General features: G+C 37.2%; 1 protein-coding gene across 2 annotated transcripts in view; it reads left to right on the top strand.

Annotated features, from left to right (window-relative positions):
* Megf9 (multiple EGF like domains 9) overlaps positions 1-6132 on the top strand; it is a 124038-nt gene extending 117906 nt beyond the window's left edge. For both annotated transcript variants that reach the window (XM_060381229.1, XM_060381228.1), the window contains one exon: positions 1235-6132. In XM_060381229.1, coding sequence (XP_060237212.1) covers positions 1235-1686 — 452 coding nt within the window. In that variant the 3' untranslated portion in view covers positions 1687-6132. The remainder of the gene's footprint in view (positions 1-1234) is intronic.
* The last annotated feature ends 7896 nt before the right edge of the window (positions 6133-14028 follow it).

The raw sequence follows: 14028 nt of genomic DNA, 5'->3' as shown, positions 1-14028 counted from the left end.
AATCTTATTAATATTCCATTTGATTTTGAAAAGAAAAAGGCATTCATATGATAGAATGCTTCAAAAAGTGGAGTTCAGTGAGGAATAAAGAAAGGTTAAGTTATGAGTTCAGGAGGATGTAGGGATATCCAGGGATTATTAGTCCACAGAGGGGTTAACCCTTTTCTATATAAACTACTTCTTGATATTCTAATGCACATTGATTACTGAGCTGAAATCAAGGTGGTCTGTGACCTATGGAATCTTTCAGGCATACTCTTGATATTATTCTACTACAGTGATCAGATTGACCCACATCACTAGCTAGAAATGCTGTCACTTAGCATTCTTCTATGTGGGAGACATACTTTGTCCAGACCAAGAAGTACCAAGAAGACAGGACTCTGATTGATTTTGTTAACCATGAAGAAATACAAGCTTTGCTGTTTTTAGATTAATTGATGTAGAAGAATGTGGTGATGAATAGTAATATCTATTTTTTATTATAATTTATCAAGTACCCATAATGTTCATTGAAGTCTTTCCAAGAACTCTGTGAAGCAGACATTATTATTCGTGTTTAACAGATGAAAATTCTAAAATTCTAAGAGACTTACTTGTAGTAATACAATCCTAATCTAGTCCAAAGCCTTTCACCCTTCCACTAAGCTTTGCTGTCATTAATGGTCTAAAATGTAGTTCCTTGACCATAGAATAGTTCAAAAACACACAAAGCAAGAACTCTACTTATAGAATTAAAGGAAAGCTCTTTTCTCTTTTGATTGACATGAACTCTGAGCATTTCAATTTCTTTTTTTTTGTTGGGGGGATAGATTTTTTTACTTCCTTTGAGGAAAATTACCTTCATGAAAGGTCTTAAGATGTGTTGGATATATCTTAGGTCAAATAATTGTCATTTTTAACCATGTGATTTAGAACTCGGTGGTGATACACTGCCTTTGCAGAAATATTCATGCTTATGGGATGGAAAACTTCCATGTTAGAATTTTTTGAAAGTTTAAGTGTGTGTTATACACATTCAAGAACAGACCTGGATGTAAAATGTAATAAGTGAGTTTTCCAGACACCATTTCTTATCATTATATTTATTTTAAAATTATTTTTAAGTTGCATTACCCTAAGCAGAGTACCATGTCAACATCCCACATCAACTTCCACTCATGTGTATTTTTTATTGTTTCTCAAAACTAGATAATTTTGTCTTTTACATTTCATTCTCTGTTTTTATTTTCAGAAGTTATTGTTCCAACTCCTGAAGGTTCTACCATTTTGGTTTCCAATGCCTCTTTGAGCACATCAGTGCCCACCCCTGTTTTAAATAGTACATTTGCCCCCACAACCCTGCAGACTATCTTTTCAGTAAGCTCTTCTGAGAACAGCACCTCAGCTCTTGCTGATGTATCATGGACCCAGTTTAACATCATCATTTTGACAGTCATCATCATTGTGGTAGTGCTGCTAATGGGATTTGTAGGAGCTGTGTACATGTACCGAGAGTACCAAAACCGGAAACTCAATGCTCCCTTTTGGACCATCGAGCTGAAAGAAGACAATATCAGTTTCAGCAGCTACCATGACAGCATCCCTAATGCAGATGTGTCAGGATTGTTGGAGGATGATGGCAATGAAGTGGCTCCCAATGGGCAACTGACCCTGACAACACCCATTCATAACTACAAAGCCTGAGGAGCTGAGCTGTTTTCCTGGATTGTCAGAACACATGCTCACTAAAACAGCATCTGCCCTCTAGCCACACAGAATCTGGGTAGAGTTTGCTGAGAATGGTGTCGTGTGAATAAACTGTTCAGGTACAAACTGTAGTGCGCTTAGCCTGTGTGTTGCTCTTAATTCCCCATGAAGATCTGAAGCACTCATCATCTTGAGGACTTGAAGTAAAGTATATTTTTGTAGCAAACCACATGTGTGTATGGAAAGGCTGAATCCCACAGAGCGGCCTGAGTCTACCTGGCCTCTCAATAGACTGCTGGGAAAGTGTTCACCTCATCAGCCATGACAGAATGATGATTTGGAGGGAAAAGGCTGGTGGAAGACTTCATCTCCATTTTGGAAACATTTTTTAAAGGCGAGGCAGGGATTAAGTTTATTTTATTGTACTAAGACATATAACTGAGGAAAAGCTGGTATCTAGGCTATACCACAGTAAAAAAAAAAAAAAAAATCTTGATTGTGTTGTAAAAAAGACTAAGGGTAAAAAAGTCCCAAAAGAATCTGTAGAAGAGCTTTCCTCCCAAGAGTCTCCTTCAAGGATGGGATTAAAGCACAGGATAAGCTTCTGTGGTGAGGGCAGGCACAGCATCCAGAGAGCAGAAAGTTGATGGACCTCCTCAGGGGAGGTTCCTGCCTCTAAAGAAACAAGGTGTACATAATTAATGTAGTATATCTGCTCAACATTGTACTTGTATCTATTTGTAAAAAAAAACCATGTCCTATTTTATCATCTAGACTCTATCTGTACAGCTGTTAATGGTGTTGTAAAAAGAAGATATAGAAAATTGGTTAAAATACTGTAAAATAGGTAGCAATTTTGCTAAAGCTGGGACTCTGGTGAGTATCAGTCATTTTAGTCCCTGTTTGGACACTGTTGAAATTTATAAAAGATCAAATGTTTTTAATCTTTCCTCTCTCAACCTAGAGTCGTATGTCTTTGACTTACTATAGATTCAAGCAATAGATTTTGAAGGCTGCAATTGTTAAGCTAGAACACAGGCTACATTCTCCGGACTCACCAAATTAGCCACACTGTGTTTTACAATGTTTGTTGTAAACATCCTCAGGAAAAGACTTCTTTCCTGAATGTAAAAGACAGTCTTCCAAAGGATAAGAAATGTTAAATTAAAAAAGAAAAGCCATCACATCACTTGGGGTCCCTCGTTTTGTTTGTTTGTTTTGTTTTGTTTTTTATGCCCATCAAATATTTATGTGCCTCCCATAACCTCCAAAGTACAGGCCTCTGACATTTGGGCATAATCTGTCACCCACACATCATAAGGTATGTTTGGCTTCTCAGTGTTAGAGTTCATTATTCTTCATGTCTGGGCCTAGGGTCACTCTGATTGGGTGTGTATTTAGTTCTTGCTTTTGATACCATTTTTCCGTGAGGCCAATTACTACTTCTTTTATGTGATATGACTATGAAATAGTTAGGAAAAATGAAAACAGAGGCGACATAGGAAATTCAGACTCCTTTGCTTAATTTCCTCAGATAGAAAAACATAAATTTTGGTCATTCTCAGTAGGAGACCCCCACCTTTTTCTCAGGGTTTGGAGATGACTGTAGACTAGAGGATCCGTAGGTAACCTGAAGGTGCTCTGCATATTTGGCTGTCTTTATGAAAGTAGACATTATATTTCATTGTACTGAAACTATTTACATGTAGCTGATTGATTGCATTTGAGTCTATGGGTTTAATCCCAAGAATTACAGAATATATTAATATTTTTATTGCTCTGTCATATACAAAACACTTTTCCATGTGTTTTCTTTGAGCCTCACCATATCCTCCTTAGGAAGTAGTCTTGTACCCATTTTATAGATGAAGAAACTGAGATACAGAGAGGTTAAATTGTTCAGGATTATATAATGTGTATCATTATTATTCTTGGAATCATTCTTACATCTACTGAGTAGACATTTGGCTCTGTGATAACATATAAATCTACTAGCCATGAGCCCTAGAAAACTGGAATGAGGATTCCCATTTGTGGATGCTTCTAATAGAGCCTCTGTATGCTCTTGAGTGTGCTTACTCCCCTGTGTGTGAGGGGGAGGGTTGTCTCGCAGATACAATTTCAGGGCCACATAGTTACAAAGGACTTTGTGGAAAGAACACAGGAGAATTTCAATCTAAAGTCAGGATTCATGATGAGAAAGCAAAGCTGCCAATTATTCTTTATTAAAATGGTGAATTCCTGTAATGGGGAGGGGAGTGGTGAGACTTTTCCTAGAAGTTGTAGCACAATTGTGTGTTGACTGTACATCACACAATTCCAAAGCATTGTGCACAGTGATTGCCTCCCCAATACTCCATCTTCTGCCAAGAATAAAGGTAAGGAGATAAAAAACAAACATTTTTAAAAACAGATACTTAATAAATAAATAATAAGGAGTGTTTGTATGAGTCTAAGAGCTAAAGTCAAATAGTTAAGATTCCAGTTTAATAGCGATTCCCTGAAACAAATCTTAAGAGCTAACACAGAAACTAAATCACAAATGTTTATCCAAGTACCTGTTAATGACTCCGAAGTCATGTTCTTGATTTTTCACAATGAAGAAAAGTATAGCCTTAAAATGTGTTTTAAATAACATTTTTAGGGACCCTAGTGCTCTGCTTGTAGAAATAATTCTACTCTAAAGGTAACCATGAGGTGATCTCTCTTTGAAAGTAGAGTAGAAAACCAGTGTAAAACAAAACACAGTGCAGGGTTTTCATTCCTCTGGAGGCATCACCAACCAGCACCAGGAGTTCTCTGGAAAGCCTAGTGTTGGAACAATTTTTGTCTAAGGATTGAAAAAAATGTTCTTTTTAATATATATTACCTACATGAACCTTACTGAGACATGATCATCACTGGTATGAATGAACTGATGCTTGCATCTTCATTAGCTCATCTTAGCCTTGTGCATTTCTTTCTTTTTTCTTTTTTTCCTTTTTTTTTCTTTTTGGAAGAGACAGAGTCTTTGCATATTTTTATTTCACAAGTATATTACTAAAACAATTTTGGGACATTCCTAAGTACTCACACAAAGGTGTGTTCATATCCATTATATAATCAGCCATAGGTCATGCTTTATCTATAAAGAATGAAACCAGTGCATTTAGAATGAAACCAGTGCATTTCTACTAGGTAGATGTGATAGTGTCAAGCATGTCTTTGACCTCCTTTATCACCACTGTCCTCCACATTGCTTCCCAGGGCTCTCATTTACAGTTTTTCCAACTACAGAGAAAGCAAAATGATAATAAAATCTCTTATTTATATGAAGGTCTTATGGACTCAGTGCATCATTTTTCCCAGGGATAGTTGGATTTTAAGAGAGGGCAACAGGACAGACATGGGCTGGGAAGATATATTTCTTTTAACAACACTAAATCCCAAAAGGTAACACTTTTCTCTACTCCCAATATTCCTAGAATCATTAATCATCAAAGCAATACTCACAGATATACTAGTTAATTTGGGTTATCTGATCATCAAGATATTGTGTTTTAGAACAGAGTCAATTGGAGCTTGATTATGTATCATTTACCCTGGTCCATTTTGTTTTGTTTTTCCATGCTTGTAAATGTAAGATTAATTCTAATGACTCTCAAGATTCTTATATTTTGAAGTAGTATGTGGATAGGAGTTGGGTTTCTTCATTTCATAAGAAAATCTCTCTGACAAAATATTCAGAATAAATTAAAAGAATTCAGTGAAATTGTTAGGTCAACAGAAATCTTAGTGACCATGCACACACACACACACACACACACACACACACGACAAAACAAAAAAAATTAAAAAAAAATTAGTTGCTTTTGACAGCAAATGGTTTAGGGGCTGAAATGAGTTTGGTGTCCATGTGCAGAGCTGGGGGAGGTGATAGGAGGTTAATTTGTCTTTTTCTTTCACCCTGAGCCAGTGGCTATGCCATGGGGAGAAGCAGGAAGGAGACAGTGATCAATCTGAAGAAGTCAAATAATATCATATGGCTAAAGGTTATGGATCATTAAAATGGAAGTGGTTTGAATGATACTTTTCCAAAGGTATCAAGGATCTTCCTTGTTGCTTATACATACGCAGAAACTTTAGCTGCCCTGGAGTCAGTGAGCCCAGAGCTTCAGATTCACGCTAAGCCAAAGCTACGTGACTTCTAGTCGACTTTTAATGCTAGGCACAAGCTCTCTGTACTCTTAAATTTCGGCCCAGTCAATTAGAGAATGTTTCAAAAAATTAAGCTTGTATTTATGTCACTAAATCCTAACCCAAAATCTAAAAACATGTCTCCTATGTGTGCTGTACTAGGCTTCATGATGCATTTCTAAAGTTGTGTATGATTTGAATATATGAAAGAATTTATACAAGAGTGTTATTTAAAATTATTAATAAATGTATATAATTTGTACCTATTGTAGATTTGTTTCACTTTTTAATGTAGTGAGTGATTTTAGAAGTCTTCAGGTAAGTGCTAAAAATCACTTAGCTCATTTAATGGAAGCCTTTGAATTTTTCATATACTGACCAACATTCTGTTCAAGTTCATTAAAGGAGTGTCTACCACTTGAGGAGAAGATACCATATGGGACAGTTCCTTTTCATGAAGCAAATCACACCAGCAAATATATATTACCTATATTATTGGTCTGGAAATGTATCTAAGGTCACTTGCACACCGTGCACAAGGCCCCGAGTTCTATCCTCAGCATTTCAAATAAACAAACAATAGCATATATTCACTCTGCTTTCTGTCCTCTGTGCCATTCACTGGGGTTTCTATCAAGATGTGTTAAGTCTGACTCCCTTTGGATTTCTGACTTATATATGTGAAGACTTTCTGAACTCTGAAAGTGAAGGACACTCTATGTTTATTACATAACCCATAACAAGAGTGTATCTTTCTATTATTTCAAGGTTCCCGTAAAGAAGATCTGTTTTGACAGTTAAATCATGTTTAATGAGATACTGTCTGGTTATCCCATTAAACACCTGAAGGGTGTTTTGAAAAGACACAGCAAGAAGTTGGTCATTTCTTTGTACCAAGAACTTTATGACCTTAAGTCAATTTATTCTACCTTAGCTGCTCATAATAGCTCACACCTTTGATCCTATCACTGGGTTGATGAGAAGAGGAGGATCAGGAGTTCAAGGTCATCCTTGACTACATAGGGAATTACAGGCCAGTCTGGGCAACATGAGACCCTATCTTAAAAAAGAAAATTATATTTCAGTTGATTAAGTTAATTTTTTAAAACATACTTGTCTGTCCTTTATAATCAAACCTTAAGTAGTTAACATATGTCTGTATGGTATACATGAATTGAGTATTTTAAAGGAACAAAATAATTATGCCAGGAAGCTAAACAAAATAAATTTTCAAGAGAAAAAGTATATACAAAGAAAACACTAGAAAAAAATCCAAAAATATATTTTTATACCTCTGATAAAAGTTTATAAAGATATCTACATTGCATTATCACAACTGATTGTATTAATTTTCTGCAGGAAACTAAGACATGTTCCAAAAATTTGAAAGCTCTATTGTAGTTAAATTGTGACAGCAATTGTAGACAAAACCATTATAATTAGTTTTGTCTTATTGATTTTTCTTATACTGCTGGACATCAGACCCTGTGCCTCATGCATGATAGACATGCATGGTAGCTGTCTCCCAATGAGCTGCATCTCAAACCCTTGCTTACTTAGAGCTTCAATATTAAGGTAGGAGTGGTGAGATGGCTCAACTGGTAGAAATGTTTATTTCACAAGCCTGGAGACCTGAGTTCAGTTACCATGACCTCAATAAAGATGGAGAGAGAGAGCTGACTCCACAGAGTTGTCTTCTTGCCTCTATTCCACACACAAAATAATATTTTTATTATAAACAATTTTGATAGGAGTGTGAACCAACAGGTTAAAAAGCAATAATCTATATCAATGTGAAAAACATTTTTATCTATAAACTTTTAAAAGCCATTTTATGAAGAAAATTACAGTAAGTACTTTTCAGGTCTTCTAGTATTTCTATTTATAAAATGAAAGCACTTGATTATATTAATAAATAATTTTAAAACCTGTGTGCCAAAGCTGGGGAGATGGTTCCATCAGTGTTTGTTGTACATGCATGACGACTTGGGTTCAGATTTCCAGCACTCACATAAAGGGCCACATATGGCAGTATATGTTTGTGACCATTGTTGTGCAGAGACAGGCAGATCTCTATAGATCTCTGGCCAATCAATGCATCCAAATCAGTGAGCTGCAGGATCAGTGAGAGATCCTGTCTTAAAAAAGGAAGAAAACTGGAGGGAGATACCCGATACTTGCCTCTGGCCCTCCACACACACACCTGAATACATATGTGCACAGGCATCCAAATGCACACACATATACACACACTCCCAACACAAGTGTACATTCATATACATACATAGGCACACACACACCAAAAACTGTTGTATGCTGCTGAACTGAGCACAGTACTCTACACAGTTACAGAAAAAAAGGCAAAATGTTTACTGTGTATGCACTATGAAGTTTTTATAATAAAAAGGAGAATTTTTGTGGTTTCCTTTGGGCTGTCAAATCATCTGCTAAAATCATGTGATGATATTGTAATTTCTACCACTTTAGCTCTACCACTTTCAACATTTGTATAATTTCCTATGCATATTCAGTTTACTTTTGCCTTCACCAGCACTGCTTTCCTTACCTATAACATTCTCAGAATGTTCATTCTTCACAGCCCTTTAGTATAGACAGTTTATCATTTCATAATATTACCTCTATTTGCCTAACAAGTACTTCTTACTGCATATGTTTTTTTCTGTTCTGCTTTCCTCTGTAGAGTCTTTTCCTTAAAACAGATTTTAAAGAAACCTGATGTCTGGCATATTGCTGATGCTTCATGAACTCTTACTATGTGGTAGGTTAAAACAAATGAAATGATGATACCAGGCATAATTGGTTTATGAACTTAGCAGGTAACGTTACATCCAGAAGCATAGGATACTAGAGCTCAGATAGTGCTTTTCAATCTAGGCATTCCTGTACTGTTTTCATCTCCAGGATAGCTGTATGGAAATAGTAAAATCTTTTAAGAGATGGAACCCAGTGGAGGGTGACCAGGTCTTAGGAGGGATTGATATTTTTGTCATGGGAGTATATGATTCCTCTCACAGGGAGCTACCAAGGGAGCAGGTTGTTGGGTAACTCCTATTTCTTCTCTGTGTATGCTGCTGGCTACTCTTTAATGTTCTCCCACGATTTTAATGCCATCCACTGTGAGGGCCTCCCTAGAAGCAAGCAAATGTCACCATGCTTTTAAGTTTCCTGAAATGCGACCTAAATAAAACTTTTCTTTATAAAGTAGTCTGCCTTGAGTATTATATTATAGCAACACAGATGGATTAAGAGAAGGTCAATATTTCTAATTCAATAGTGATATCAATATGCAGGCTACAGAGGGTTTAAGAAGCCCTTCAAATTCTTATAGATCTAGTTTTCACTTGTTTGATTTTTAAATTTTTTGTTTGTTTGTTTTTTCCCCTAGTGCAAAGGACCTTTAATTATACTCTCAAAAGGATTAACAACTGCTTGGGTTGGGATTATTTTATATATTTTAGCCATAGAAAACCTCCCATAGACTGTAAATTGGTTCAGTTAATAAATTGGTCTTTACTTAAAAAAAATAATAATAAAATAAAACCAAAGACTTTTCTGAGAATCTAGACCTGAAAAGAAAACAAAATACTAAAATATGTGGGATGAAAAAGAGCAGAGACTTCTACACAGGTATTGCTTTATTTCCCAGACTTGTATGCAAAGTTCCTCAAAAATGTGAGAAAATTGTATATGTTCAACAATAGGGAAGAAGCTTAATGCATATACTTGTTGAGATAATATATAGACAGCAAAAATTATTAAAATAAATTATTAAAAATGGGATGAAGATTAAGAAAAATGGGATATTTAAAGACAAGCATGAAATTCTATTTGTGGGGACTAGATTAAAGAAACACTTATGTACATGCCCAGAAGCCATGTATTGGATTCCTTGTTGCAACATTGTTATAAAAGATAATTAGAAACAGCAATATGTCTGTCAGTATAAGAACTGATAGATTACAGTCTGTCTATATTCTCACAGAATTCTGTGCAACATTGGAAGATGAATGAATTATAGGTATTCATGAGCTTGATTAGTAGGGAGTCCCTAAAAACAGCATTGAGAAAGAAAAAGGATGTCACAGGGAGTGTATATATAGTAAAATTTATATTATAAAAGAGCCAAGAATTGGGAAATAGGATATGTTGTTTAGAAGTATTTGTGTATGAAAAAAAAGGAAATGATTAGTACAGAAATGTAACTTTAGAAGGAAGCAAGAGCTGCACAGATGGCTGTGAAGGTATTGAAGATGCTCCTTTCTGAAGCTGCATATCTGGGTTCTCATGCTGTTCTTGGTACCCACAAGGAGTTGATTTCAGGACTCCAAGCATGTTAAAATCTGGAGATGTGTATGCCCCTAAGGTAAACTTGTGCCAATTTTGCATACAACCTACACATGTTGTATATACTTCAAACCTTCTCTGACTTCTAATACTTACTATAATATAAAGGGATTAAAGAAGTGCACTACCGCCCAGAGTGGTGTTCCTTTAAAAAAGATTATTGGTGTGTGTGTGTGTGTGTGTGTGTGTGTGTGTGTGTGTGTGTGATGGAGAGAGAGACAGACAGACAGATTGATTCTGTGAAGAAATCAAAGAACAATCTTGTGAAACATTTCTCTCTTCTACTATGTTTTTCCTGGGGATAGAACTCAGGTCATGAGGCACAAATGAAAAATCTTGACATCTCACAGCCCCAAGATGTTTCCAATCAAGTTATCACTCAAAATAACCATCATTGACATGCCTTTAATGTTTAATGTCTTTACTCACCATGGCAAATGTATTATCCAGTTTTATTAAAGTGCTGGATGACAGAGACAAGTGGATCTTTGTGAGTCCAAGACTAGCCTGATCTACATAGGGAGTTCCAGGCAAGTCAGGGTCACATGGTAACATTCTGTCTCAAAACAAATAACACAAATCACACTGAGTGGTAAAGAGCTATAGAAATATCACCTCTTGTTTAAAAATCTGAGTTTTGTGTCTGGCCCACACCTGAGCTAAAAAGTCCTTAAACATAGCACAGGTTATCAAGGGAATCAAACACATGATTCCAGAGGGTCAGAACTTCTAGTGTTCCTCTTAAGATCTGGGGAGAGAAGAAAGACTGATAGTGATTTTAATTAGTGACTTTATCATTTGGGCCCATTTATTATGCCTCCATAGAATTCCAACTTGAGTTTGAACAGCTTTCAAATCAGTGACCATGAGCATGTATTGATGCAGAGATGGGAGCACCAAGACAGCTCCTGGAATGTCTTCTACCTGTACTTTACCCTGTTCATCCCATCCACTTAGCAATTCTGAATGGTAACATCTATGGAGAACATGTAAGAACAAGTAAAGGGTCCTCCTAAATTCTGTAGTCCATGCTAGTCAGAGTCAGCACAAGAGACATGGACTTCTGGTTGACATCTGACATGTTAATGGGACTGTACTCTGAGGCTATAGGATCTGCTACTACCTCCGTTTATATATGGTCAGATAGCAATAAACTGTGAGAGAGCTCTTTGGTGTCCACACACAACTGGTGAATAACCTGCACAAACATTTGGTGTCTGTCTTATTTAGGATTTCTATTGCTGTGAAACCACATCATGACCATGGCAACTCTTATAAAAGAAACCATCTAATTAATTGGGGCTGGCTTACAGATTCATAGATTTAGTCCATTATCATCATGGTAGGAAGCATGGCAACACACAGGCAGACATATGCTGGTGAGGTAGCTGAAATTCTACATCTAAGTAGGCAGCAGTAAAAGAGAGACTGGACCTGACTTGGTTTTTTGAAACCTCAAAGCCCACCGCCAGTAGTTTTCCCACTTCCTGCAACAAGGCCACACCTACTCCAACTGGGCTACACCTTCTAATATTGCTATTCCTTAGTTATCAAGCATTCAAATATATGAACCTAGGGGACTATCCCTATTTAAACCACCACAGTGTTAGAGGTGGAATGTATGAGAGCATAGAAATAGGCTTTCCCTTACATTTTGTTTTTTTTGGTTTTTGTTTTCCTGCTGTGAGATGATGTGTGCCAGTTGATGGCAAGGGCTGTCTTCAGTTTTGCATTTCCATCACCAAGCACAGGGCCAGTGTGCTTTGTCCTCAAGAAGCTCAGAAAATGCTAACAAATGAGTAAGGGAATCCTGGATAAATGTGGTGGACATTTCCTAAACGCTGCAGCCTGGAACTTTGAATTGGTCCTTTCTTTAACACCAAACAGGCTGGTGTTTGGGTAATCAAGTCCCCTGTAAATAGGGTTGCTTGTGAGGAAGCTTGGGAACAGTACAGACTTCTCTCTAGTGGAATGATGCTGATACAGCACATACCTCAGTGTGGTCTCTTCTGTGCCTGAGTTAAGGATCCTCACAAACCACACACTGTCTCTGAATGGGTAGGAAGCAAACCTCCTCTGTAGTATGGATGCTTTGGATGCCCTCTACTGTGTACTTTTATTTTCAAAAGTTTACAGTGCAGACAGGCTACATTCCACCTTCTTCACACACAAACACACACACACACACACACACACACACACACCACTTTCTTTTTTTTTCTTTTTTCTTTTATTTTTTTATTAGTTACATTTTATTAACTCTGTATCCCAGCTGTATCCCACTCCCTCATTCCTTCCCAAATTCTCCCTCCCTCATCTCCTCCCTGCCCCTTTCCAAGTCCACTGATTGGGGAGGACCTCCTCTCCTTTCATCTGACCCTGTTTTATCTTCAGGTATCTTCAGGACTGGCTGCAAAGTCCTCCTCTATGGCCTAGAAGGACTGCTCCTCCCTTGGGGAGGGGGGAGGTCAAAGAGCCTGCATTGAGTTCCTGTCAGAGATAGTCCCTGTTCCCCTTACTATGGGAAACCAATTGGTTACTGAGCTACCACGGGCTTCATCCGAGCAAAGGTTCTAGATTATATCCACACATGGTCCTTGGTGGAGTGTCAGTCTCAGAAAAGACCCCTGTGCCCAGATATATTTGGTCCTTGTGGAGCTCCTATCTTTTCCTCATCATACTAACTCCCCCTTCTTTCATATGATTCCCTGCACTCTGCCGCAGGTTTGGTTATGAGTCTTAGTATCTGCTTTGATACACTGCTAGGTAGAGTCTTTCATGGGCCCTCTGTGGTTGGCTCCTTTCCTGTTACTTGTTTTCTCCTATGTCCAATGCACATCCCATTTGTCTTTTTAAGTGAGGATTGATCATATTACCCCAGGTCCTCTTTCTAAATGAGCTATTGTCTTTACTCACCATGGCAAATGTATTATCCAGTTTTATTAAAGGAAACTTTTTTTCCTTGCCAAGAGATTAAGTTCTCCCAGACAAGGATAAAGACATTAAGAATTGTCTATTAAGATTCTGCTTTAGTTGAGATAATAATTTGAGGAATAATTAAGCAAATTGTATAGACACTAATGGGCCATGAATCCCCACAGGGATTGCCCAATATGCAGAGGATTTTAAATGTTGAAAGAACAGATTAGAGTTAGGCAACAGTTACTTTTTTATCCTGGCATTAAAATGAAAAGGTAGATGCAGGACTTTCTGTCAGTCTACTTATTCAGGAGGATCCCAAGCTCAATACCAGCTTGGGCAATTTAATGAAACACTATCTCAAAATAAAAGATAATTCTTAAGGATATGTAGTAGCTCAGTGGTGAAAAGCTTGCCTAGCATGGGGTCCTGAACCACATGTAGGAAGCAAAGAGAGCTAACTGGAAATGGCAAGAGTTTTTTGAAATCTTAACCCTCTCCCCCGCCAAGTGAAACACTTTCTCCATAAGGCCATACCTTTTAGTCCTTCCCAAACAACCACCAACTAGGGGACAAGCATTCAAGTGCACAAGACTTATGCGGGGATATCTCATTCAAACTGCCGCATTCCTTTTACTGGTACCCATAGTTTTGTGGCCATATTACCTCATAAAATGCATTTAGTCCAACTTTTCAAAAGTTCCATAGTCTTTCACAGTCTCATCAGTGTTTGAAAGTCTAATGTCTCTTCAAAGATTCAAGTTGATCTTTTAATTATAACCCTGTAAAATCAAAAGTAGATCCTATGCTTCTAACATACAAAGTCACATAACATACATTACCGTTTCAAACAGGAGAAATTGGGAAATAATGAGGAAG

This window comes from Meriones unguiculatus, chromosome 3 (assembly GCF_030254825.1).
Source record: "Meriones unguiculatus strain TT.TT164.6M chromosome 3, Bangor_MerUng_6.1, whole genome shotgun sequence".
Taxonomy (NCBI): domain Eukaryota; kingdom Metazoa; phylum Chordata; class Mammalia; order Rodentia; family Muridae; genus Meriones; species Meriones unguiculatus.
The sequence above is the reverse complement of the archived record's forward strand: the minus strand, read 5'-3'. Positions and strand labels throughout refer to the sequence as shown.